General features: G+C 43.0%; 3 protein-coding genes across 5 annotated transcripts in view; 1 reads left to right on the forward strand and 2 right to left on the reverse strand.

The window, feature by feature from the left end:
- Window positions 1-394: 394 nt before the first annotated feature.
- Window positions 395-6662, reverse strand: mief2 (mitochondrial elongation factor 2). 3 transcript variants are annotated; one of them, XM_049013226.1, is made up of 4 exons: window positions 6538-6662; window positions 2908-3054; window positions 2608-2773; window positions 395-2430 (listed from the first exon to the last, which is right to left on the reverse strand). In XM_049013226.1, the coding sequence occupies exons 1-4, from the start codon at window positions 6604-6606 to the stop codon at window positions 1367-1369; spliced, it is 1446 nt and encodes a 481-aa protein (XP_048869183.1). In that variant the 5' UTR covers window positions 6607-6662; the 3' UTR covers window positions 395-1366. The 3 variants fall into 3 exon arrangements, with proteins under 3 accessions (XP_048869183.1, XP_048869185.1, XP_048869184.1); XM_049013228.1 differs by lacking the exon at window positions 6538-6662 and adding an exon at window positions 6178-6521; XM_049013227.1 differs by lacking the exon at window positions 6538-6662 and adding an exon at window positions 5916-6122.
- On the forward strand, window positions 6644-19901 carry flii (FLII actin remodeling protein). The gene is made up of 30 exons (XM_049013223.1): window positions 6644-6807; window positions 7505-7615; window positions 7758-7829; window positions 8384-8464; window positions 9370-9455; window positions 9565-9726; window positions 9823-9926; window positions 10205-10380; window positions 10467-10624; window positions 10701-10785; window positions 10917-11064; window positions 11173-11306; window positions 11465-11677; window positions 11785-11964; window positions 12088-12170; window positions 12265-12339; window positions 12468-12551; window positions 12665-12836; window positions 13063-13167; window positions 13320-13511; window positions 13604-13792; window positions 13891-14030; window positions 14860-15064; window positions 15375-15529; window positions 16361-16421; window positions 17600-17728; window positions 17838-17944; window positions 18064-18169; window positions 18372-18437; window positions 18516-19901. Exons 1-30 carry the CDS (start codon window positions 6745-6747, stop codon window positions 18648-18650), a joined length of 3777 nt encoding a protein of 1258 aa, XP_048869180.1. The 5' UTR covers window positions 6644-6744; the 3' UTR covers window positions 18651-19901.
- Window positions 19902-21011: 1110 nt separating this feature from the next.
- Window positions 21012-26861, reverse strand: part of LOC125741829 (lethal(2) giant larvae protein homolog 1-like) — a 35624-nt gene continuing 29774 nt past the window's right edge. The window contains exons 21-23 of the mRNA XM_049013224.1: window positions 24980-25091; window positions 23584-23666; window positions 21012-22914 (exon numbers count right to left, since the gene is read on the reverse strand). Coding sequence (XP_048869181.1) covers window positions 23588-23666; window positions 24980-25091 — 191 coding nt within the window. The 3' untranslated portion in view covers window positions 21012-22914; window positions 23584-23587. The remainder of the gene's footprint in view (window positions 22915-23583; window positions 23667-24979; window positions 25092-26861) is intronic.

Below are 26861 nucleotides of genomic sequence, written 5' to 3' on the forward strand. Positions count from 1 at the left end.
TCCACGCATCTGCCCCTCCCACCCCAACCCTACAACTACAGTGCAAGAATTTCACTGTATTCCTCGGAACACGTAGGACTATAGTCCAAAAACGTCAACGTTGTTCTTCTATTTTGCTGCTTTCATTGCTTTAAATAGTTTACTAATAAACACTAACCCCTCATTGTGGGCCACATTTGTGCGACTACAAAAAAGCACATTATTTGCATTACATGGTAAACTTATCTCTGGGTGAGCTGTATTAAATGGAAGAAAATACAATTCTTATACAAAATCAACAAGGATTCTATTAACATTTCCTTAACACAGTGAAGAAAGTTATTCATTTCGCTTTCATCATGGCCGAAGTCAATGTCTGACAACGTTTTGCGACAAAAGAGTTGAAATCAAACTATTACTATTCATCTGCTTTATTCAATAGTGTTACTCCCTTTAATTACCTTCCTGGTATGTGATAAATTTCTTTACTCAATGTCTATTCTTCTGAAGAAATTGAAAACCGAAAAAGAGTCTTAAACTGTGTTTGTTGGAAATCTGCTTAAAATGCTGTATATGACCCCTTCAGATTTAATGTAACACCTTACAAAAAACAACATTGTTGGTTTCCAAGAAATAGTAGGCTATCCTGATGCTGGAAAGGGAACGACACACTCCCAGCCAAATGCAATACAATAGTACATTTTAATAGTGCATGAATGGTGTTACTATATTACCATAACTGCAGTTTAGCAGAGGTGTTTCACTTGTGAACATATTCCCTACAGAAATAATAATCCAGACGATTACTACTAATTATTAACTGAAAATTAAAACATTGAATAATAATATGGACTGGTGCATATTGGTTCTGCTATTTTTTTTTTATAAACTTACTTCTGTGGTACATGAAAACAAGAATTTTAGATTTTTAATTTTACAAATGTATGTTCAAGTCTAACATTTCATATATGTTACGTAAATCTGTTTGCCTGAAGGACAAGAATGAAAAGGATACATTCCCCGAATTCAAATCAAGGAGGTTTAAGAACAATAAAGTGCACAGAGAGGTGATTTTGTGCGGCATTTAAATGAAAATCAACTGTCAAATCAATTTAGCAAGAAAAGTCAACAAAATTCATATGCAACATTATTTCAGTATATCGTAAAAGAATTTTGTTTTCAATAATTTCCACAGTATCATCTACAAGACACTTGACCTAAAAGAAAAAGCACAATTCAATCGAAGAAAAATAATTCAGTTAACAAAAGAACTTAAATTTATACTTCAACTTGGCGAAATTAAAAAAATATAGACTTTAATTTTATTTATGTGAACATTTGTTAGGGGACACAGTTTTATAGGTAAAATGAATACATATGCAAAGAGCTAGAGTGCATGGAGCAGAACCTCTGGTTCAGAGACGGCACAGTACAACATAAAACCCATTTCATCAATTTCTTCCTCAGAAAACTCAGACAGCAAGTTCACATTCTCGTTAAAGTAGGTGGGAAGGCACCATATTTCAAGGTAGCCAATCATCTCTCTGACTGCCTGTTGAAACCTATCAGCAAAAGCAGCTTCTGTCCAATCGGATTCCTTTTCACTGAGATGTAAAATGAGATTTATCAGGTGTCGTCCGGACAGCTTCTGCAATGCGGGGTTGTTTTTGCACACCGCCTTCAGGGTTTTCACACACTTCTTACGAAGACCACAGTCCTTGTCATCCAGTTCGGTGAGCTTAGCAGTCTCGGAGGTGTAAAAGCTTTGGTACCATAAGTTGTCAAAATTGCCGGTGACTTCCAGCTGAGCAGTTAGGATGGTGTTATTCAGACACACAGTGGGCAGGATGCTGATGTACAGCTTGCTGTTCTGGTCCAAAACCTCCAGCTTCAGCTCCTGGGACCCCATAACTGGCCTTACCAGGCACTCCACGGTGCTGCTGATTGATGACCAGTTCATGGTCTCCATCACAGTCTTGCTAAGGACTTCGGTGATCAGCTTCGAGGAAAGGTAGCCTCCCACTAAGAACCTGTCCCAGAAACTTCGCCCACGTGGAAAGTACTCCAGGTTCTTTCGACGCACCATCCAGAATTGGGGGTTTCCGAGGATCGTCTCCTCTCCTGGAATCAGAGCCCAGAGAGAGTCCTCGACCTGCAAGGGCACCAGGAGGCAGGCATGGTCCGCAGCCATGACCTGTAAATCGTCCAACAAGGAGCCGCCCAAATGCATCTCTCCCAGGGGCATGTCAGGGTGCTTGGAGTGGAGGAAGCCCTGGATTTCGGTGCAGATGTCCAAAGCTTGCTGCTGGGCTCGGCTCACATCCTCCACGGGGAGAATCACCTGGGTCTGATAGTAGCGCTGTAACTTCTCCTGAAGAGTGAAGCACAGGAGCTCCTTCTTTTCTGGAGCCTTGGGCTTCTCTGCCACACTAACAGGCCTGTTTAACTCCGCTGGAGAGCAGAAAAGAGGTCAGAGAACAATGTTTCCTTTCATTATTCCCGACACAGAAGCAAATATGATCTGATAATTAGACTCTTATCCTGCAGTGCTCCTACCATATAATAAAAAAAAAACCCGACTGGAGTGTTATTCCTGTGTAAGAGATGTGTTCTGAACTTGAGACATACCTTTCTGGGCCTTAGTTGCGGCCAAGATCTGCTTCATGACCACCCCCTCGATACCCTTCTTCAGCAGTTTCGGAGAGGCACTGACCAGGCTCAGCTCCTCCCAGCTGTCCATCGCCTTCTGATCCGCCTTCTCGTCTTCCGGGGGTCTGCCGGCACGTTCGATCAGCTGCGACATCAGAATTCATGGTCTTTCAGGGGGTCTCCTCAATACCAGCACACAAACCACCCAATGCAAGCTCTCTCGGTGACCCTTCTTAGGTTCTTTATAGCTGCCCGATATGCCTATTCAGGTTTACTTACCCGCTTGACAGCCAGGGTGGCTATTCCCAGCACTGCTGCTCCGCCTACCCCCAGCACCAGCCGGGCATTGGCCAGTAAGAAGTCAATCACAGTGGCAAAGCCGTCCTCGCCCCTCCTCTTTCCTTGATGGTTCATCTTCCCTGCAGACTGAGTGCATGCACACATGAATATCCTGTATCATGGAACAGCTGACAGTGCCCACTGGCAGAAGCATTTCAACTGTAGACTTCTTTCATTAATTGCCTTAGCTTACTAGTATTAATGGTAGACCTGCTGGCAAACTTTTTGAAAGCTTAGTCAGGCAACCAAGAAAATAAGCATGTAGACTTTGAAAGGTCATGTTTGCAAGTCACGTCAATTACGATAATTGGCATTACAAAACAATCTCCTGTACGGATGACAGTCAAGCAACAGATGTTTTTACAATGAACCACCTCCTCGAATTTCATACCAGAAAAACTGTAGTTTACATTACCACAATATTATATAACCAGAAGCTCAACAAATAGTGAAACGTTCCAAAGCGATATACACTGAACATAAACACGCCCTGTGGGATGAATCATAATGCCACCCTATGGCTTCACTTTCTCCACCTATGACAAGCTGCTTGCATTTAGAAATTCACTGAAATAGACTTTCATGGGTCTTAGTCGGAGGATGCCTGGCTGGGCATGACCATAGGTGTTAATCTCTTCTTCCATTTAATACAGCTCACCCAGAGATAAGTTTACCTTGTAATGCAAATTAAGCATCAACACTCCAGAGTTTCAAAGGTCACCAAAGAGAAAAATGACAAGCCACGCTAATGTGAACTAATTTAAGTTTACCTCCTTATTTATAAAGGAAATTTATATAACAGTAACTTAAAACTTTGGGAAGAACAAAAATATATCTTTCTGGAAACTCAAGTAGAATTTCATCCATTGATATCAGTTTACCAGGCTTGTGCTGCTTGAAGGTTAACAATAAACCTCTTTAAAGAGGCGACCTGTAACTATTTTTGTGAATCAAAATGGATCATGGTAACATTTTAAAATCATTTATCATGTGTAAATCAAACAGCAGTATATTCTTTAGTTATGCAGTACAATCTGTAGACAGAAAGACCAGATGCTTATTTATATTCCAGCATTTAATTCTGATATGAACCATATCATCCACAACTAGTTAACCCTCACCAAGATCAAACATGTTCTGCGACGTAGACAACATTCAGGCAATTATCCCATGTTTAAACATAACCTGCTTTTACATTAAATTCACTCAAGAACTACTCTTATTTGTAGAGCCAGAGTGGCAAACATGTAATAGACAATGATAAAACACTTATAGCCAATCAGAAAGAGTGTTAATTTTGGGTTAACCTCAGATTGGGAGGTTCTTCAATTTGCTGTGTTACTGCCACTAAGATTACTGAAGATGGAATCCCTATCCAAGCCACCCAGGACAGAAATACACTTGTGCCTAATGACAATATAACAGGCAAGTGAAAATCAATAAAAGTCTTTTCCTACATGCAGGCTCTGTGTCCCTCTATCCCCCCCACCCAATATTTTTTTGGTTGGTGCATGATACTCTAATCGGGGTTTCTGAGTCATTGTTACCTGCACATAGGCAATAATTACTGAAATTAATAAAGTATTACACATACTAGTGCAAAACAAAACTAAACAAAAACAAACGAATGTAAAACAAAACAAATGTATAACAAGATATTTAGATGTGATTGTCAAACAATATTCCCATTTGTAGTTTAAACTAGCTTATTTGCCCTTGAGGTTTTCAGGTCCCCCACAATCTAGCTTGACTGGTCCCTTGGCATTAACTCTGACCCAGTGCTATCCACCATGAGAATCTATGGTGCTGTCATCTGACACTATGCACATCCAACACTTTTCTGCCCCACCTTCAGAAACAGCTTCTGAGTTCAGAGGCAGCCGCAATTACCCTTACAGACTCTGCTGCATAGTTATCAGGTAAGGCTTGTCCAAGTATGATACTAAATGATTTTCAAACTTTTCACCCCTCATTTAAAATACTGACAGTACCAAACTATTAAAGCGACCAATCTGGATGAGGTGATTAGTAGTAAACATTGAACTTGATTTGTCTGAATAAATCATGACCCCCTCCCCCATATAAAGGGATATAAAAAGATCAAGGTTTGGTCCAATCTACCACATCAAAATTTTGAAGGAGCCTTTAAAACATGTAATGTCTATATGAGCAGTTTGTAAAAAGTCTAAGAAATCACTTTTTTCACAATTGTGAACTTTTTAAAAAATTTTAGAAGAGAACAAACCAGGTTCCTATTTTCAGGACTGGGATATCCTGGCTTGAAATAACATTTCCGAGTCATTAATAACATTTTCCTAGCAACTCCACTTGTCAACCTTTACCCTCTACCCTAACGGTTATCATTTGGCTTCCAGGATATAGATAACATTAGTTTTACCATTAAGGTTATTGGGTATATTTTATCCCATGGCAGCTGACATAAGGTCATTGGTTATTTGGTTCCTAGGAACTAGCAACAGATCGTAGTTATAATTACGACCACCTGAACTAGACAGCACTCCTTTAAAACGAAATATTGGCATATATGACAGCATGCTACAATGTTATGTGGTTAGCGAGTTAACTAGATACCTACGTTGGTAAATAAGTCAGTAAATTACAACATGCTTAATAGATCCAAAACACTGCAAGACATGTATTTAGTATACCAGCTGCCGTGACAACGAGCCCTAACTAGCTGGTTTGCTCCCGACCTACGTGCCAACCAGGTTATGCGCATTATTAGCGACATAGGTTAACCGGCCGCTGTTTTCTAAAATAACACCAGTACAGCTGGTAAATGTTTAAGCAGTAGGGCGGCCAGCTGGTTAGACTCGGCGTTTAAAATAACACTAAAACGACTAGCTTGCTAGTTAATTAAGCTTACATAATCTTTTCCATGGGAACAAGAACGATTTGCGTCAATGTCTGATAAATCTATAACATACCTTCTTTGTTTTAGGGAAAGGGTGACATCTTATATCTGACACCAAGTTTTTATGTCTGACTAATCTTCTTCCAGAGTTGCGATACCCTCCCAACTCCGGCTTCTCGACGCAGTGACCGTAGGCCAGAGGCCGAATTTTACCGACAACCGAATGGACCAATCAGAGCAAGGGATGCTGCTGTTCGCACCTCCCTAAATGGACGGACATCGGGGTGATGGGCGGGACCGAAGGCGTGTACCAACGTCTAAAAAAAAACACTCACGGCTCTCACGATCCCCCGGTCCTACATGCGCAGTACGGCGACCAGCTTGACTTTGCAGCAATAAATCAGAGTTCAAAATACGGAATTTAAATTAAAAAATCCATATGAAGATAACAATGAGAGGGTGATTAAAACATCTAGGTCAATCAATATAAAATGCTAAAATGCACACGTGTCAACAAAGAAATTGGTGGCACATAAATGCAAGTAAATACTTGTCTTGATTTTCACCAAGGTGAAACTATGAAATAAGTATATCATGTTAGTGATGTAAAACTATCATGTTCTTACGTCTATCAGAGGTCTAATAATTTTCTGGAATTTCTATTGGAAACCAAACAAACAGCTGGGTTGCGTTACCTCTGCCCTCCCACCACGGCGAAGCACAGGGTGTAAATGAAACCGGTCACGTGTTGCGGATTGTACCATTCTGTGCCCGGTGGGAGGGGGTGCCTGTCTCTCTTTTCGCGGTGCAGCTGTCTCTCCTCGATCCCCATGTAGCCGACCGTACGAACTCAGGAACACGCCCAGGAATAGAAACAGGTTGACGTCGAGCAGCGGATTGCCATGGCGGCTACCGGAGTTCTTCCCTTCATCAGGGGGGTAGACCTCAGTGGAAATGACTTCAAAGTAAGCGAATTAAATCAACTTGTCGCCTTGTTAAAGATGCGATATTGTGGCGGGTAAAGTGACCCAGCGGTCGGCCCGATGCCGGTTGTCGCTGCCCTGCTAGCGGTTGAGCTAGCGTAGTTCGCTAATTGTACGGAAAGGGTGCTTTGTAAAGGGAAACATGTACCTAACCTGTATCTAAATAGGGTTTATATTGTTATGTAACATTTCTGTTGGTAATTTACCCAAGGAGTTAACTAACTAAGTAGGTAGAGAAAGTTCCTATGTTCGAGAAGCTGCCGTTGGGTTCTATTTCTGTTTCTTGTAATTCCTCATTTCCTGTTTAGTCACCGCACATATATATCCCATTAGTAGTATTTGGTTGGTAAATAACTATTTTTCATGTTTAATAATAACGTGTTAGATGACCAGCCATTGCAGTCTTTGCAATACGAGCTGTTCATCTAGTTAATGCCTTTGCAGTCGAATGTTGCTGGCTCAGTCTCTCAGTGTCAGTCTTTAATGTTGCATCAAATTCAGTCAAAATATAATCCTGACGGTGTGGCCAGACTATATTAAATGTTTGGTTATCGTGTTATATCACTTTGGGGTATAATCCTTGGAGTTTTAAAAGCTGTGCGTCATAATTTGGATATGCATTGAATAAAATGTCGCTGGTTTTGCACTTTCCAATTTTTCTACTTTGTTTTGATTCTAGGGAGGTTATTTTCCTGAACACGTGCGGTCCATGACGAGCTTACGATGGCTGAAGCTCAATAAAACTGGCCTCTGCTATCTCCCAGAGGAATTGGCATCCCTCCAGAAATTGGTAATGTCTGCAAATTCATTTATTCTGATTGTATGACTATTCACTGTATTTTAATAATTGTTTATTGAAGAATCATTGCTTAGTATTATTGCACAAATCTGTCATTGTTTTAATCAATCTATCCTTTTTTTTCTGAATGAAGGAACATTTGTCAGTGAGTCACAACAGCCTGACAACATTACATGGAGAACTTTCTAGCCTACCATGTCTCAGGGTAAAGTCTTTAAACATTTATGGAGCAGTATTTGTGGTTCATGTATGCTGGATAAAGTTAAATAATTGTGAACCAGTTATACAGGCAACCCCCTGATTATAAACCAGATCTCTTCCCACAGTCTGTCCTTAAGTCTAATTTGTAGGTAAGACAGAACAGGTTCATATGGTTCTTATTTAGTGTCAGTCAGTCAGTCTGATGTTTGTTTTAGTTTATATTATATTTACTGTTCTGTACTGTACCTTGAGCTGATGAACTGCTGAAGCTGCACAATCTTTTCATGAGCATCACAAAGTAGCGTTTCTGTTCATTATTACAAATCATTATATTTATCTCAGATTTTTAATATAGTAAGTTTTATGGCAATTCGTGCGTAAGTATGAATTGTTCGTAAGTCAGATGTTCTTAACCCGGGGACTGCCTGAAATATGTAGATCCTATATCTAGAATTATCATAGGACTTAAACTTTCCCATTCTGGAAAGTCAGTACCCAACTAAAAATGTTCTTAGGACTGCTTTTGTTTAAAATTGGTATTTCTTATTTTAACCTAAGGCAATTGTCGCTCGTGCAAACAACCTGAAGAACTCTGGGGTTCCTGATGACATATTTCAGCTGGATGACCTCTCTGTGCTGGTATGCAAAGTTATAATTTTTTTTCCCCCTTCAAGGAGTCCAGACATCCATGAACCCAACACTACACAGCTCTAAAAACCAAAATATATTGACCCATATTAAAAGTTTCCTTTTCTTGCCTTGTCCTCTGTGTATCACAATTTATTTTGCCCCTGAACTGAATCAAAATTGCTAATGTAAATTATTCCGTTGGGTTTATTTTTCTGTTCTGCTTTTCCTAGAGTTGTTGCCCTAAAGTGCCTAACAATAATTCAGTAACAGTATACAAATGCATCTGAAAAAGAGTACAATTGGTATAGTGGAAGAGCTGCAAATGGAACTGATACATCTAAATAGCACAGAGTAATATTAGGGGCTGGTGTCAAAAATGACTCCGGTGATAGGTGTAGGAGAGAAACGCCATGGGGATCCAAGACCAGGTGCCTGTCTTGTCCCTTTGGGATTGTAACTCATCTAGTAGTGTGTGTTGTTAATATGAACAGGAGATCTAATTTGCTCTAGGACAGCCAGGTGATACTACATGTGTAGGAGGGCTGAGTCAGGTTCAGTTTATCGTCTAGTTATGAGTCATTGTCATGGAACATTAAATGTTAAATTATATGTTTAAGTAAATGTATGCTTTATCCCTGGCATGGAAGTTGACTAGTTCTTGTATAGTCCAGTTTACTATTGCTAGGCAATTAATTCTGCATCTAAAGTACAGCAGCTGCTGCATGAGCTCATTAAAAAGAGATAATTGAATTATAAGAACAAGAAATGAATGAATGTCTGATGCCTTTAAGGGAAAACAGTATACAGTTCATCTCTCTTGACAGAGCAGTGAGCGCTTGAACTTTCCAGGGGGTTCAGTTAATAGTGGGAAATGCTTCTGTCATTCTAATTTTTTTATGTTCCTTTCCTGCCAGGACTTGAGTTATAACCAACTTACGGAGGTTCCCCGAGACCTTGAGCACTCCAAGAACATGCTGGTTCTCAACCTTAGTCACAACAGGTGCCTATACTGTTTAAGTGCCAGTAAAATGAAATCCTCCATTGTCTAGCAGCCTAGAACATGATTATTTCTTAATCTCCAATGACGCTCTGTCTTTTTGTTTCCCAAGCATTGACAACATACCAAATCAGCTATTCATCAACCTCACGGATTTGCTGTTTTTGGATTTGAGCGACAACAAGCTGGAGAGCCTGCCGCCCCAAATGAGACGGCTGGTCCACTTGCAGACTTTAATACTCAACAATAACCCACTGATGCACGCCCAGCTGAGGTAAGGCAGCTGTGTTCTGTACATGGGCGTGTAGCCTTAGAAAATGCACTGGGCCTGAATGTTTCTTTAGCATTTGTTCTCCCTGTTTTCGAATAGACAACTTCAAGCCATGGTAGCGCTACAAACCCTTCATCTGAGAAATACCCAGCGCACCCAAAGCAATATGCCAACGAGTCTGGAGGGCCTCACCAATCTCGCTGGTAATGTGAGACTAATGCAACTATATATGTTTCCCTGACAACCTTCACTGCAGCGTTTGAGCCTTGTGTGCTTGTTAGGTGAAAAAAAAGATGTGAGTTCTGAATTAGGGATTTAGAAATCCTATATATTGAGGGATAATGTATACTGCTTGTATGGTGTGAGCCCTCAATATTCGTCTTTTTTTCTCCAACTGTGAAATAACTTTTGTAGGATACGAACCAACGACCCGTTGAATTATTCACTTAGTCCCTCACACTCACTTTCTCACTCTTTTCAGATGTGGACCTGTCCGGCAATGATCTAAACAGAGTACCAGAGTGCCTTTACACGCTGTCCAACCTCAAGCGCCTCAATTTAAGCAGCAATCAGATTTCTGAGCTGTCCCTGTGCATTGACCAGTGGACACAGATGGAGACCCTTAACCTCTCCAGGAACCAGCTTACATCTCTCCCTGTAAGGACAGTTGTGTAATGTCGGAATTGCCTGAAAAATTATAGGATCCATAAGAACTTTTTCTTAATCTCTTCGCTCTCTTTCAGTCCGCTATCTGCAAGCTGGCCAAGCTGAAGAAATTGTATTTGAATTCAAACAAGCTTGATTTTGATGGAATCCCATCAGGGATCGGGAAGCTCTCCAGTCTGGTGGAATTCATGGCAGCCAATAATAATCTGGAGCTGATTCCAGAAGGACTGTGCAGGTGTGTGCCTGGAACATGTTAAATTATTTGTGTGGTAAATTAAGCTTTTTAATCAACAATGTGCTTGAATGTTTAGATGTGGGAAGCTGAAGAAACTGGTGATTAATAAAAATCGTCTCGTCACATTACCAGAAGCCATCCATTTCCTCACAGAGATTGAGGTAAGGTCTGATCATCATGGTGAAATTTCAGATTATTTTTAAATATATGTAGAAATAAATTCCAGCATATATATATATATATATATATATCCTTCAGTTTATTGTACTTGCATAAATGTGGTTTGGCCTAGGTCCTTGATGTCAGAGAGAATCCAAATCTGGTGATGCCACCAAAACCGGTAGACAGGACAGCCGAGTGGTACAACATCGACTTCTCCCTGCAAAACCAGCTCCGACTGGCTGGTGCGTCTCCGGCTACGGTGGCTGCGGCTGGCGGAGGTAAGAGTTTGAGCGTCGTCGTTTCACTGGGCCTCATCCCGTTTGAGGTCGGAGGTTATTTCTGCCGGAAGAGGCGAAGGGAGATGTCAAACCCAACTGGTCTTGCAGGGAACAGCCCCAGAGACCCGCTAGCCAGGAAGATGAGGCTGAGAATACGGAAGGATTCTGTCCAGGATGACAAGGCGAAGCAGGTGCTGAAGGGCATGTCGGACGTGGCCCAAGAGAAGAACAAATCCATGGAGGTATCGCGGCTCAGTCACGCTGGCCATCTGATTACTTATTAAAGGATTTTAATTGGGTTAGGGTGTATATATTTTGGTCTTACGGTTTGGCTTTGAGAGCATTTCACATTATTCAGTCTGAGCTACACGGAACCCTCAATGTTCTTGTGTTCTGTCAGGAGGACGGCAGTGCAAAATATTCAGACTCAAAGGGGCGACGCTGGGATAAGAATCTGGAAAAACCCCAGCTGGACTATTCCGAGTTTTTCTTGGAGGACGTGGGCCAGATTCCCAGCATCACCGTGTGGCAGATTGAGAACTTTGTGCCCATTCAGGTCGATGAGACTTTTATCGGGAAGTTCTATGAGGCTGACTGCTACATTGTGCTGAAGGCAAGGATAACCAGCGTTAGATGTTTCCTGTGCTCACACATGCCCACACACTTCGCTTCCCAGGGTGGTAACTGATAGGTGCCCTTTTTATTTTGTGTCTCTTTCAGACCTACCTGGATGATAATGGTGCATTGAACTGGCAGATCTTCTACTGGATCGGCCAGGAAGCCACACTTGACAAGAAGGCGTGTTCGGCCATCCATGCGGTCAACTTGCGCAACTACTTGGGTGCCGAATGCAGAACCGTACGGGAGGAGATGGGTGATGAGAGCGAAGAGTTTACTGCGGTTAGTCGTATTGATAGAACAGCTTGTCTTCATATTACTTTGATGCATTACCACTGCCAGCCATCTACAAGCTAACCGATTTTTAGCTGTATTAAGTCACTGTGCCATTCACTCCATGTGTAGGTGTTTGACAATGAGATTTCCTACATCGAAGGGGGCACTGCCAGTGGATTCTTCACAGTTGAGGATACGCAGTATGTTACGAGGTAAAAATGGGGTGGAGCAACTTTGATGGGACTTGAGACGGCCGCTGTACCACAGCAGGGATTTTTTTTAAGTAGAGCTTTGTGTTGCCAACAGACTCCACCGTGTGTATGGCAAGAAGAACATCAAGCTGGAGTCCGTCCCCTTGAAGGGCGCTTCCCTGGACCCACGGTAAGCCGCAGATGTGACCCATCATTGTGTCTGTGTGGGGGTGGGATGATTTATCCTAAGTGCTTTTTCTTCAGGCAAAGCCATGTACAAAGCCTGTTTGATCTCAACTTATTGCGATGTGTGTCTAGTTTTGTTTTCTTGCTGGACGCTGGTTTGGAGATATTCATATGGAGAGGACTGAATGCCACTTTGAGCGGTACCACGAAGGCCAGGTATGAAAAATGCACTCCTCTGGGGTGTCCCGATGGTACTTTCATTTTATGATTTGTCATGTGTAAATAACATGAAGAAACGTAAGCCCTGATTTTCCTCGTGACCGTTTCAGACTGTTTGCAGAGAAGATTAACAAGAATGAACGGAAAGGCAAGGCAGAGATCACGTTGCTGGTCCAGAATCAGGAGACTCCAGAGTTCTGGGAGGTACTTGGGGGACAGCCTGAAGAAATCAAGAAGCATGTTCCCGATGACTTCACACCTTTTCGTTCTAAACTCTATAAGGTATTTTAATCTGCTGTCAGTTGGATACCGTGGTGAATTGACTTGTCACATAATTCTGTCTCAAATGGATGTTAAGTAATGGATAGAAGTGCCGCATGAACGAGGTTATTGAAGACCTTTGTGTCAAGATTGCTTTAATTATTTAAAAATAGAAATTTATTACAATTAAACCACTATAGACCGCCTACCAGTTTTATACTGATGTAGAGACCATTTCTGCTTGTAGGTTGGTCTTGGCTTGGGTTATCTGGAGCTTCCTCAGATTAACTACAAGCTGTCGGTGGAACACAAACAGAAGCTGAAGTTGGATGTCCTCCCTGAACGGAGATTGGTACGATCCAGCTCTTGCCTTTAAGCGTTCTAGGAATATCTAGTTGTGTAATGTTTTTTTTTCCCATAACCGCTTAGACATCAGTAAAATGGGACACTCTGATGCGGGTGATGTTGGGAATCCTATGATGTGTGTCCCCTTGGTGACCACAGCTCCAGAGTCTCTTGGACACAAAGGGAGTGTACATTCTCGATTGCTGGTCGGACGTCTTCATATGGATCGGGCGCAAGTCTCCGCGGTTGGTGAGGGCAGCTGCCCTGAAACTGGGCCAGGAGGTATGCAGCATGTTACACCGGCCCAAGCACGCCATGGTGATCCGGAACCTGGAGGGAACGGAGTGCCAGGTAGGACGGTACCCAACAACCTGGTGAACATTCAGTCGGTTCCACTGAGTAGGTTTGTATGGATCATTTTAAATAATTTAAAACAATTTAAGGTTTTCAAGTCCAAGTTCAAGAACTGGGACGACGTGCTGAAGGTCGACTACACGAGGAACGCAGACATGGTGCTGAAGAATGAGGGTCTGACTGGAAAGGTGAAGAAGGACGTGGATCAGAAGAACCAGATGAAGGCCGACCTGACGGCCCTGTTCCTGCCACGACAGCCCCCCATGCCCCTCACAGAGGTGGGAGTGCAGCCCCGTCCTCCATGGAGTGCTGGTGTGCTTCCTTAGCACACGGTGCTGCAGAAAACTGCAGTGTTTAGAGGTTTGTTTGTTTGCAGGCGGAGCAGATGATGGAGGAGTGGAATACGGACCTGGATGGAATGGAGGGCTTTGTTTTGGAGGGAAAGAAGTTTGCACGTCTACCAGAGGAGGAATTTGGGCACTTCTACACTCAGGATTGTTATGTATTCCTCTGCAGGTAAATGAAGGCGCGGAAGGAGTTGCACGCTGCTTGATTGCTCCTGTTGAATGTTAAATGTGTTTAACTGCTATGACGTTATGGGTCTATAATGATAAACGGTTCTGTCACTATTAGGAATGGGAGTGGTTTTACAATTCTGCAACCCCAGCTACTGAAGGTTTCATATCATAATGGCCCATGGCGTGCGTCATGTAATTTAGCTTATCTTGCAGCTGAGAGAGGATCCAGATGCAAAGGCACTGTCCTTTTAAAGGGTCAAATGTTCCTGATTCTTTCACTAGTAGAATTAGCTTAACACTCTGATTGGACGTTTGTAGTTAGCATGTACTCCCCTGTTTTTGGCTGCTCAGTTTCACAGATGAACTATTTGCTGTGGATTTGTATGATAGTGAAAGTGATTAGTTGTCATTGTTCTCACACCACAGCACACAGTACACAGCAACGAAGTGTGTTCTCTGCATTTCACCCATATGTGACAATGTGACATAGTAGGGGGCAGCTAATTCAGCGCCCGGGGAGCAGTGCTTGGGATCCTCAGTGGTACTTTGTTGTTTGGGGATTCGAACCAGCAATCTTTCAATTATAAGTGCACTTCCCTAATCATTAGGGTTGGTGTCCTGTCGCACCCACAACCCTCTGCCTGTGCTTTTCATCCTTTCCCAACCTGCATGTCTCATATTTTAGTACCACACCTTGTACCTGAGCCAGTTTTCACTAATGCATTTGCCACTGTTGAGAGTTCTTTATATGAAGTAGGGAACATACCCATCAATGCTGAAGCTAGTGGAGTGGGACGGGCCTGGTTAACATGCTGTTTTCTCTGCAGGTACTGGGTGCCCGTAGAGTACGAGGATGACCAGGGGAAGAATGGAGAGAAAGGGGATGATGAGGATGAAGACAAACAGCCGGAGGAGGACTTCCAGTGTGTGGTCTATTTCTGGCAGGGCCGTGAGGCCTCAAACATGGGCTGGCTCACGTTCACCTTCAGCCTGCAAAAGAAGTTTGAGAGCCTCTTCCCCGGTAAACTGGAGGTCAGCACGTGTCTTCTAATAGCTCTGTGTGAAGCCTTTCCTTTATGTTGCAGCATATTTGCATATGTGCAAATAATGCTGACCAGATGATGCAATCAAGCTGCAGTATTGCGTTTGCTCAGCAGGGGGCGATGACGCACCAAATTTCCTTGTCAGATTTTGCTGCAGTTTTTCTCCCTGTAGCGTTCTGCTAAGAAACCTTAAAGAAGCCTCAGCTGAAACTCGAACACAAGTCAGTGTACGCTTCAGTCCACCCCTAAGGGACGTGTTTCATGCTGCCATAGACCCACTCATCTGTCTTTACACCCAGGTCGTGCGGATGACTCAACAGCAGGAGAACCTCAAGTTTCTGTCTCACTTCAAGAGGAAGTTCATCATCCACAGAGGAAAGAGAAAGCTGAAGGATGACAACATCCAGCCCAGCTTGTACCACATCAGGACTAACGGCAGCGCCCTCTGCACTAGGTACGCAACAGCGCCATCTACCTGCTGGAGTACCTGTCTGCACGAAGCAAGGATCTCCTCAGCCAAAGAGGGTTACGGTTATACAGCTATAAGTGTGTTGGCATGTCTTGTAAAATATAAGAAATGCTCGCAAACAGGCAAAGCGGTAACTTCTTTATACAGAGAAAAGTTTGACCCATGAGATCAACGCAAATACAAAACATTTGAGAAAGCAAGAAGGTTATATAACTTTTTCAGAGAGCATCTGGATGTCGGATTTTAAGCCATAGATTCACAGCCCACTCTGAAGCATTTTTTGTGTGGTTTAATCAGCTTGTTTTGATTTAGCACGAAATCTAGCAAAATGCCGAAAAGAGTACGTAAAAAGCAATTATATACTTGTAGAAATACAGAAACTGACAAGTTTATAATTGCTTTTTACTTACTCTCTTCAGTGGTGCAAACTGAAATGCAAAACAAAAGCTGCCCTAAAAATAAAGTGGCCGATTTCTGCTGTGAAGTCAAGATAAGACTAGCGGTTTTGACTGGCATTGACTGTGCTCTGCTAGGGGCTGAAACGTTGGGCCATACCAATATAGGGAGGGAGGGGATGAATGACTTTAGCCCCCACATCCTTCCTCCTAAGGCAGGCAGTGGCCATGGTTCCTTCTCGCAGTAACACGAGCCTTTGGAGAGATGCCTGGTGCATTTGTATTGTGGAAATTGAAAGTATACAAGTGGAATGTGATTACCCATGCCTCCTATTGTAGTAAAATGTATAATTTAAATAAGTGGGAAAACCTGACTCCTTGGTATAACATTTATTGATCCTCTTTGATTTTATGTCCTAAGGACAATCCAGATTGCCACAGACTCCAGCAACCTCAACTCAGAATTCTGCTTCATATTAAAGGTGAGGCTCCCTGTGTTCTAAGGACAACAGTGTTTTTTTTTTCTTGTTATTTCACTATCCCTCAGTTTTCAACACAATATGGAATTTTGATCCCCTGGCAGCATGCCTGGATAAAATGTATGCTGCTGTGCCAAAGCTCTAGCAGAGCCGGCAAGCAGTGACTGTGAAGCGAGTCGCTGGGTTAGAGATGGACATTTTGCCACGTCGTGTTCCAGCAGTCGGTCATTTGGAGGCGAGGGAAGCTCTCTGCCCCTTTTAGACCCCTGATGGCAAAAAGGTTCAGGACAATTAGCAAGCTGGACTAACAACGTCCTTGTTACATGTTTGCATGTCATGGCTGGATTTTACAACAGCACGATAGACCACTTAAGGAGTTTGGCAAGGCGATTATCTGAAGTGTTTACTGACATGAATGAGTTTCCTTGAAATAATGTCAAATAAAATAATTGTTAGCTAGTTGACCTTGTATTGTACAGTTTAGTATAAGGACATAAGTTTTGCTCCCCTGTTGTTTAATATGACCTGGGGTTATTTCATAAACGGGGATAATCCTGCTGCACAACCGTTTTTAAGTATTTCGACAAATGCCAGGATCCCATAACTAGGAATCCAACAGTGTGATGTTATTCTGCAGTGATTTAATTTCCGCTCTCATGAGAGCGGGAGAAAATAAGATAAATTGCACTTGTGACACCAGCAATGCAAACTTATCGAATTGAATTTGAACTTCTGTCTAGGAAATATGTGGGAGAGACACTGTATGTTTTCAAAAATTGAATCATGACTCCCAGATTGTTTTATTTGTGTGGAGGAGGTGCAGTTTTCTCCCCGCAGAGCTCGATGCTAATCATTATTTAATTCATGGGGTCGTCTCTAAAGTAAACCTGAAGAATGTGGCAGGTGGTTCTTATTTCCTGGCTGCCTCTGGTTAAGGGCCAAGGCATGCAAAGGCCTCTTTCTGAGCCGTGCCCCGCAGGCCACACACTAACATCACAGCGCATCCATGTGCCGTCGCTGGGAAGGACGATTCCTGGTTAGTGACAGCAACAGGAAATGAAGTGCTTTTCAGTCTTTACATTCACAGAGACCTGCCCGCCTTTTCTAAAGTTTGCATTCCCGCATTTATTTTAACTTGGTGCTCTGTGTTCATGCTGAATTGAAATATGCCCTTGATTTAGGTGCCATTCGAGAGCACAGATAACCAGGGTATAGTGTACACATGGGTGGGCCGAGCTGCGGATCCGGACGAGGCCAAACTGGCGGAGGACATCATGAACTGCATGTTTGACGACAGCTACAGCAAACAGGTAACGTAGGAATGTGTGACGAAGCTCCTGAAAGCTGGATTCCATGCGACGTGGCTGCGGCGTCTGCTGGACCGATGAGGGATTAACGTGACTGGGGTCACGCCTGTAGGTGATCAACGAGGGCGAGGAGCCAGAGAACTTCTTCTGGGTGGGGATCGGCTCCCAGAAGCCTTATGACGAAGACGCCGACTACATGAAATACGCCAGGCTGTTCAGGTACCTGTCAAACAGCTGTCAGTGGTTAAATGACGTAGCTTTCCTCATAGAGTGATCACAGAAAAGGCTAGCTGCACTTTGAACGGCATGACACTCCGTGACTGTGGGTTCTGTGCCAGGTGCTCAAACGAGAAAGGATTCTTCGCCGTGTCTGAGAAATGTTCAGACTTCTGTCAGGATGACCTCGCCGATGATGACATCATGCTTCTGGACAATGGACGAGAGGTCAGTAGCTGCCGCTTTGAAAATTCAATGAGATTCTGCCTTTTTGGCTAAAAATAAGCTGGTGGGTCACAAGCAGCCTGTGTCTTTTTTATATATGAAAGATAAGCATGTGAATGTGGTTTCTGTTAGTATTTGTGCTCTAGATGTTGTGTTTTAACGATACATAAGTTCTAATTTGATATTCTCCCTGTCTGATATGCAGGTGTATATGTGGGTTGGTACTCAAACCAGTCAGGTGGAAATTAAACTGAGCCTGAAGGCTTGCCAGGTGAGACCTAAGGCTAAGACTTAAAAGCCGTCTGTGCCGTTTTACCTTATATCTGACCTCTGACCCTGCCTGCCTCAGGTCTACATCCAGCATATGAGGACCAAGGATTCTGAGCACCCCAGGAAGCTGCGCCTGGTGCGAAAGGGCAACGAACCTCACTGCTTCACCCGCTGCTTCCATGCCTGGAGCGCGTTCAAGAAGCCGCCCGCCTAAGCGGGCAGCGACCAACCTCCCGCCCGCCGCGTAGGTCAGAGGCCGTACAGTCTCACACTGCTTTTATCCGCGTTCTGCCCGCTCTATTTACTTTTAATGGAGGTCATTTAAACGATTTTCTTTGGTTAGCATTTTGCGAATTGTAATGACTGTATATGAGGTTCTGAGGCTGTAAACATTTAGATCTTTTTAAAGAGCTATATTTCAATTAGTTTTTTTTTTTCAAAAGCAGATCTGCATAAACAGTTCAGGGTGAAAGTCTGTCTTGTTTGGGCTAAATAATGACAGTATCGCTGATAGCTAAAATTTTACTTAGAATCAATGTTTATGCACATGACTTCACCTCCATTTGCTGGTCTCATAATTCCACATGGCTGGAAATTTGTGCCAATTTACATAGATATACAATAGATATTTTACTGCTGTATCTAGATTAAATGTTGGGCTTAATTAAATTACATCCCAAGACGAAAGTGTACATTCTGTCAAAAGTGCTGGAATCATAGTTACCCTATATAATCTATAGCAGAGTTTAAGATAAATATCCTGAGAGCACAATATGCAGTAATCTAATAGCCCTCATAGTTTTCCAGAGATTCTACTTGTGTGAAGTCGGTCCGATTTGTAGGTCTCAGAGTATATCAGCTTTTGGATGACAGTATCCTGTATGGGTGATGCTTAATGAAACAGTGCCAATGCAGCCCTGATGGGTAAACTGCAACTCTTTCTTTCATGAATGTTCTACCAAGAGATAGTCCTGTTGGATTTTTTTAAAGCAGATCTTTGCCATTGAGTAGTTTTAGTGTGTGACCAGTATTCTGTCCGGCGAACCGCCTGGTAAACGGTGCATAGCAGGAGACTAAAATCAGGTGGAACCCTTTATTTTTTGTTTACCAGTGATGGGATTTTACTTTAGCACACATTATCACGCTATTAGCACGCGACATAAGGTTGTTCGTATGTATACATTATGCACGTCTGAGTTCCCTGTTGACTCTCACTGTTAGATTTCATTTGTGTGTGTTTAGTACAGTATTCTTATAAACACTGAATGTTGTTCTGCTCCCCCCATCCTTTTATAAGTCTTTGCTTTTCATCAGTTTTAACCATATTCTTACATTTTTTCCTTTGGTAGCCTACCAAAGCTGATTTTGCACCTGATCATTACTCAGTATCCCTGAGAGATGGTTACCGTATGGGATCTGGTTATTGAGAGAAATTGTATTTATTTTGTACCAAAATAAAATGTCAATCAGTTCTGTTTCACTGTACTTTCTGACATACAAATGAATTAAGACCCAGTTCTGAACGTCACTAAAGTCCCAAATTTTTTCATGGGATGACATTGAAAGGTGTAGTTTTGAACCAAATGTCAGTAAAGCATGTGCTGTTCCTGGGTAGCTGCCTCCCAGAATCATCCATGTTCCGTACTCATTCTTTGGCTGGTACTGCACTAGCAGTGATGGATGCCTGGAGTGTGCCTTTATCTACAGTCCTCCAGTGGTTCCTCACATACGGTATGATGAGGTGCATTTGCTGAATTAAAAAAAAAAAAAAAAAAAAAAAAAAAAACCTAAAGGGTTGTAATTAAGCTCTTGCCAGGAGGGCAGCAGTAAGCAGAAGCTGTAGCATAAGTTAGCCCCAAATGAGGCTTTGTCTCCACTCACTGGGAAGGACAAATGAAGGAAAGACTTCTGCTTGCTGTATATTTCCAGTGAAGTATTCAAACGTGGAGAAAAAGGCATAGGTGATGGGAAAGACAAATAAATAAAATGGGAAAACCACATCCAAGTGTTCTATACAGAATACATTGCATCTTGACAGCACTAAGGCAGTAGCTATTTCAGTAGTTTGGATTGGTATGACAAGTGAGAAGAGTTAAGTAGGGGCTAATGAGATTCACCATCTTCTAGGTGAAATTATGCCGTAAAGCTTTTTATGATGGCAGCTGAGAGACCCCATAACTGTAGGAATGTTTGGGGCTATAAGTAAAATGTTAAGAGCTTCCGGTAGTGCTGTAGATCACAAGCATGATCATGCAATCCCAAACCACCATATGTTAGTCATAAAACTGCAGGGAGCTCTCCCTTGGGCTCACACAAACAGGACGGCTTATTTAGGAGACTTGCTGTCCAGTTGAATATCTTCGGACTGAGGGACTAAAAGTAAACTATCAGGAGGGAGATCATGCACTCCAGCACAGATTGGAGGTAGCAACAGAAATGATGAGCATGCATTGTTACCCACTGAGCCACCATGTGGCAAACTTCATGACCATTTAACTAATTTTTGGAGCCTAGACAACATACCCATAACTCCCCCCCCACCACCACCATTAAGATGCACGAAACTGAATCTGCATTGTTTGGAAGCTAGGCAGTAAATGCTTTATTGACATTAAATCAAACAATTTCTTAATGCTCTATCAGTAATTCAGGTACAATCTGTAAGCGAGAGAACACAAAAAAACACACAAATTAAATGTAAACTACTTTTAAAAGTTTCACAGGATAATTGCCAGCAAAGTATTTTAAAAAGTCCATTTGTCATTTAAGGGAAAAAAAAAAATACGACGTATAAATTAGACTAAGTTTACGGTCCCTTTCAAAGTGGTTCTGAAAAACACTAAGCATAAGTGAAAGTGCCATTTACTCAAGTGTGATCAACCCAAGGTCTGATGAGAGGGAAGGGGTTTGACAAAGTTTGACATCAGTTCAATGGAAGTAGACTTTTTACACAGTAAAAATATTTAAAACGTTTGATTACATTTCACCCCTACAGACCCAGGAACAGAGAGAGACCCTCTGGATGTAAAGATCTGACACTGGTCACTGTCTGCACTGACCAAATTGTACCCCTATTGTAAATTGTAAAACACTGAACAGAAATGTATCCACCATTCATGTGTCACCATTCAAGCATGTTTCCTTTGAATCTACATTTTACCAATTGTTTATACTTGCTGTTCTTCTTGGAGTCAAATACTTCCAGATAGTTTAATCTGTTGCTCTCCACCTGCTCTGGTTCTTATTACAGTACCGTTTAGCTTGGTAATACCTGGCAAAAACATTTACAACAACAATTAGAGGTTTCACACCCTGGCACTATAGAATCAGTTTCAATTAAAAACAAAAACGTATCTATAGTGTTAATACTGTGAACGGACTAATGAGGAGGCACGTTATCTAAAAACAGGACATTGTGTCATTTAATGATGCACACAGCTACACCACCTCAACTTAAGAGCCTGAAAAGTGGTAATATGTTAATTCATCATGCCCAAGATGTAATCCCCAGTAAGTGTGAATTGATATCATGAAGAAAATTTAAACGAACCACAAAAAGGCTGGTTATCGAAGTCTTTGACCAATGCCCAGATGCGGTATAAAAACAGTCCATCTGCAGGTGTTTTTGTGACAAGTCATGTGGGTTTTTCTTTTTCATATCAGTGCATGGAGAGAGGGGGGGGGAAACTCTCAGTTAATGTACCCATGGCAACTATCAACCAAATCACAGGGGAAAACGATAAGGGCGAATTCATGGTCCTTCCAATACAACAGAAACGACATGAGAAATGACCAGCTGATAACCCACAGGGTCCAACTTCAACACCTTTCAAATTCTTCATACATCACAGTATATATCAAACTGCAAAAAAGCAATTTATACATTATATAAATCCCCTCCTTCATTTTTACTGGCAGCTACCGTTGAGACTTTGGCGACAACATAGCCAGAGTCGAGAATAAAGGACTGGGTAGGGCACTTAAACACTTCAGGGGTAGCATCACTCCAGATGACGTCCAGTCTAACTGCACGAATGACCTTAGCTTGTGGACGTGACCGTATAGCATCGGCTTATGCACCAACCGTGATGTCGTGAGTAAGCATGACAGAAAATCCTTGTTATTTGGTCCAGCTGCAGTCTGCTCACAGGACTGGACTGACATGGCATCTGACTGACAGGCAAAGGCATTTCTAGTTAAAACGGGAAGAATCCACATTTTGTGAGATCAGACGGAGGGACAGGAGGGCAGACAGGGGCAGTGAGCAGGTGGGGGAAGGGGGGGGGGGGGGGGCTGGTGTTTATTGCCTTTCGGCACAGATGATGCGTTTGTGTCCTTGCATTGTTTGTCAAGATCCCACAGAAGGCAGTGCGGGTCCTACTTCAGTTCTATTATTAGTTTTACAGTCCAGTTTCATTAGGCGCGGCAGCCATCTTCACAAACACCAAGCTTCTTCCCAAAGTACCAGTCAGACGGGCCTGAAGAATAAACGCACAAAATCACTTCAATTTTATTGCATTATTTATATCAGCTACAAATCAGCCACTGATGTTTGTTATTGCTTCTGTATCTGTAAACAGATGTATTGGGGTAAATAGTAAAACATGAGAAAATGGGTAGAGTCATCAAGCCTTTTAGGCCTATTCTGCCTGGCAGGATCCATTCATCCATCTTCCAGAACAACGAATCCCAACGTAGCCGCCTGCAAACCATCGCCTCTGGTCCATTAGCATCTTCTGCTAGCTGCGGATTTAAAAATCGCCTCCATGGTTACGGAAGGCCCCGCCGCCCTCAAACTTCCCTGGCTTGAGGCTTCAGCATAATCAAAATGTTCCACAACCCCTCCAGAGACATACAGGTATCTCCTATTCTGTAACACGATTAATATACATAAATAGAAGCTGTACACTGTCAGAAAAAAGGGTAGGGCCCTGGTACGATTTCGTTCCTCAAGGTACAAACATTAATGTACCATTTGTGTACCTTAAAAGGTATATTTATCCACATCTAGGGTACGAGTGGCAGACCCTTGAAGGTGTAGCTTCAGTGACAAGTAATTGTACCCTCAAAGGTACATATTGGTACTTTTTTAGTGTAGGTTGGGGCAAGACTGGCCTGCATCCAGCATGGAAGTACAGTTCACTGACCTCTTCAGCTGATCAGAATTCCCGGTGAGCGTCCATCTTCCTCAGAGATATTCCTCAGGTTATTTTCTGCTTCATCTACAGACCTACAAAAGAAAAGAGTCAGGGTGGACCTTCCATGTAGCCCAACAGCTGCCCCCCACCCAGCACCACTCGCTCTGCCTTTTTGCTAAAGGCCTCCACCTAAGCCCACCCCCAAAAACAACCTCATCGCATCATCCTCCTTAAGCACACCCAGCTCTTCACTACACAATGGCAAAAAAAAATAAGGCATCAAAAAGCGAGACGTGAAATATTAGGTGCCATCATAACAGCCCGTGGGCATTTTCACAGCATATCTGCAAAGCACATTTGTGCTCGGCGTGAATTTAAAAGCCAGCCTTCCAAGTAGAGAGAGCTCGGTTACAGCAGAACAGCAATCCACAAAAACAGCATTCATGTTGCATCTAACACAGCCTGTGGAATTCATTACCATACACAAAATCGGGGGTAAAAGCTGCCTGTCTCTCAAACTGTCTCCATGTGCGCCCGCAATCCCCTGGAAGCATGCCTGTGTTTTGCATTGTCTTGAACGAGTTCCTCTTTCCCCTTTCGAAGCCGTGGTGACCTAGATCACACTGCCGCAGAGTGCAGGCTTTATCTAGCGGCCGAGTGCGGCTGGCTTTGCAGCTCGTGCACCCGAACAACATCTGGGACATTACACCAAGGGCCTGATGCATAGGAAGACTCTACCCGCCAGGATTATAAATGGTACGACCCAGACTCACTCATGTAGGAAGTGGTGTAAAACAAGTCCTTCACCACCAATTCCGCACAAAAATTACAAGCCGCGGTTATTAGCAATATGGCCACTTGACAAACCATTAGTTTCTATTAAGTCTTAAGGGTTCTGCACAGTTAGACTAATTGGTAATATCTCCTTTTTAAAAACCGATCCTTGACAAATGCATGCATAAATTTTTTTTCCCCCGAATTGTTTGCCAGAGTCAGAGGGGGGGCCTTGACATCCCCTATTCCAGTTCAATGTGCATTTCACCAGAGCAGCAAATAATGATTCTGTGGCATGTTACTGGAGAGCATGACAGAATGCTCAAGGGACGGTAAGAAGTGACCCAGCATTCTGATTTATGCCCAGCTTACTGAGAGTCCTATTTAAACAACAACAAGCAGAAGGATCCATTCCACAGAGACAAAACGAAACAAGATACTGTCAAAAATCACACGTCTTCATTATGTGTTGATTAGCCAGAAGACAGCCATATACTGCGAAGTCAATGGTTTTGCCAAAAAAAAATAAAAAATTACAGGCACCCACACAAGAATGAGGAGGGATAAGAATTAAAATCAACAGTTATAATCAAAGTTTAAATGAAAGCGAAGCCCCCATCTGCAGACTCACATTAAGAAGTCTTTGACATCCTCCACTGTGATGTCCCCGGTGGTGTCCAGTGTGACGTCACCACTGCTGTTGGGGGAGTCCAGGCCAGGTGACCGTCCAGCCTGGCCTTCGTCTGAAAACGACACCGGGAGGCATGAGCAGCGGAGACGCGACGTGCGATTACACAAGGAGATGGGAACACGGAGAGCAAGAGCTAACGAGTTAGCGAGCGCATTTACCAGCAGCATAAAAAAACCCACACACTCTTAAAATACGGCATTAAATCACCTGTCAACTGACGAGCCCTTGCACTTTGTGGCATAATTGCCGTTGGTGAGCAAAATGGAAATTATACTGCTTTTCCCTCAACTGCTGGAATTTTTCACATTGTTGATGTATTACTTTTACTCTGGCGACCAAACCTCCGAAAGAACCCAGCAAAATATCATTTCTCACATGGCTGCAGGATATTACTTTTAAGATGTAGGAACCTAGCATACGGAACGTGAATGAGATGCCAGGACGAGGACAGCAGCGCCTCCAATAGGCTGGTGTAAGACAGAACTAAAATTCAAGCACATGGATATTCAGTCAGCAGTACCAGACATGCAGACATCTGATCACAGCCAACCCAAATTAACTGGGGCACCTATATCACACACACAGACATATCCATGCCCCGCCTGAAAGGTTAATGCAAAGAGCTGCTCTTCTCCGCCATCCATCTGTCCCACAAAAGAATCACTACCCTTACTAGGGGGAGTGCTGAACACACTTCTCAGCGTGACCGAGCACATTAAGCATGAAATTTCATGCAAGACGATCGGAAAAACCAAAAACACAGCAATTATACAATTGTTCCGACATGGCTAGTACAGAAGAAATACTTTGGATACAATCAAAATTGTGAAATGACACCCCTCTCCAAAAAAAGTCACATAAAAAGAATATAAATAGAATATTTTTGTAGGTATGTATTTAAGGTAGATTGTGCTAAGTGCAAAACAGATGGTGATAAGGATGGGGGCAAATTTAAGCCGTCAAAGATGGCCATCTCTGGGGATCCATCAGTATGAGCATCGCACAAGCCAAAGGAAGAACGTCACTCATGCTAAGCGTGCCGTGGGCCCCCGGGCACCCACACCAATCAGCACATCCCCCCCACCCCGGGCACCCACATCAATCAGCACATCCCCCCCACCCCGGGCACCCACACCAATCAGCACATTCCCCATACGGGGTCGGTCCAGATGTCACTTCATTATGCTGCTTCCAAGCAAACTCCAAAGACGGATCAGTCGCTCTCCTGGGTGCCGGTCAGCTGCATCCACACATGCTGCTGGTCTCAGTGACGCAAGTCTGCATCTCAATGACTCATACAAAATGACACCGACAGCTGATTTAATGCTGGCCTGGGTGGGGGGGGGTAGCTTTAGCAATTATATAATAAAAGTTCTGATACGGACATTTCTATCATCACATAAAACGTGGAAAGTTTCCTTGCATCTTTACAAAGCATGACATTCCGCTAAAAACGGCAGCCATCCTTTCAAACTTCCTCACAGGAATCCACTCCCGGCGAGGAATTTCCCCTCATGAATTCTTAATAGTGCCTTTATTATTGGGGTTGACTGGAGTGGACGTCTCCGCGGAGTTGCCATGGTTACAGCCATGACAACCCCTGGTGACTTACCCCGCCTGATTAAAAGTGGGTGCGCTGAAGCCGCCCAGAGTTATTAAACCGGACGGAAACAAAGGTCTGGAAAAACACAATCAACAGCCACTGGAACCGTAAGACGGGGTGTGGTGGGGGGTTAAAACTTAGCCAGCTTCAGCTACGGTTATCGCTATAGAAACCGGAGGTCATGCAGCAAGGCGGGCCTGTACCGGTGAGAGCTCAGAG

This window comes from Brienomyrus brachyistius, chromosome 5 (assembly GCF_023856365.1).
Source record: "Brienomyrus brachyistius isolate T26 chromosome 5, BBRACH_0.4, whole genome shotgun sequence".
Taxonomy (NCBI): Eukaryota; Metazoa; Chordata; class Actinopteri; order Osteoglossiformes; family Mormyridae; genus Brienomyrus; species Brienomyrus brachyistius.

What these genes read in the sequence shown, in the direction of transcription:
- mief2 (XM_049013226.1), bottom strand. Translation starts at nt 6,606, where the DNA reads ATGGTACAATCCGCAACACGTGACCGGTTTCATTTACACCCTGTGCTT. An exon ending in CCACCCTGGCTGTCAAGCGG is followed by an intron (nt 2,774 to 2,907) that starts GTAAGTAAACCT and finishes CTGATGTCGCAG; the next exon opens with CTGATCGAACGTGCCGGCAG. An exon ending in CGCAACTAAGGCCCAGAAAG is followed by an intron (nt 2,431 to 2,607) that starts GTATGTCTCAAG and finishes TCTGCTCTCCAG; the next exon opens with CGGAGTTAAACAGGCCTGTT.
- flii (XM_049013223.1), top strand. Translation starts at nt 6,745, where the DNA reads ATGGCGGCTACCGGAGTTCTTCCCTTCATCAGGGGGGTAGACCTCAGT. An exon ending in ACGACAGCTACAGCAAACAG is followed by an intron (nt 17,729 to 17,837) that starts GTAACGTAGGAA and finishes TCACGCCTGTAG; the next exon opens with GTGATCAACGAGGGCGAGGA. An exon ending in AAATACGCCAGGCTGTTCAG is followed by an intron (nt 17,945 to 18,063) that starts GTACCTGTCAAA and finishes GTTCTGTGCCAG; the next exon opens with GTGCTCAAACGAGAAAGGAT.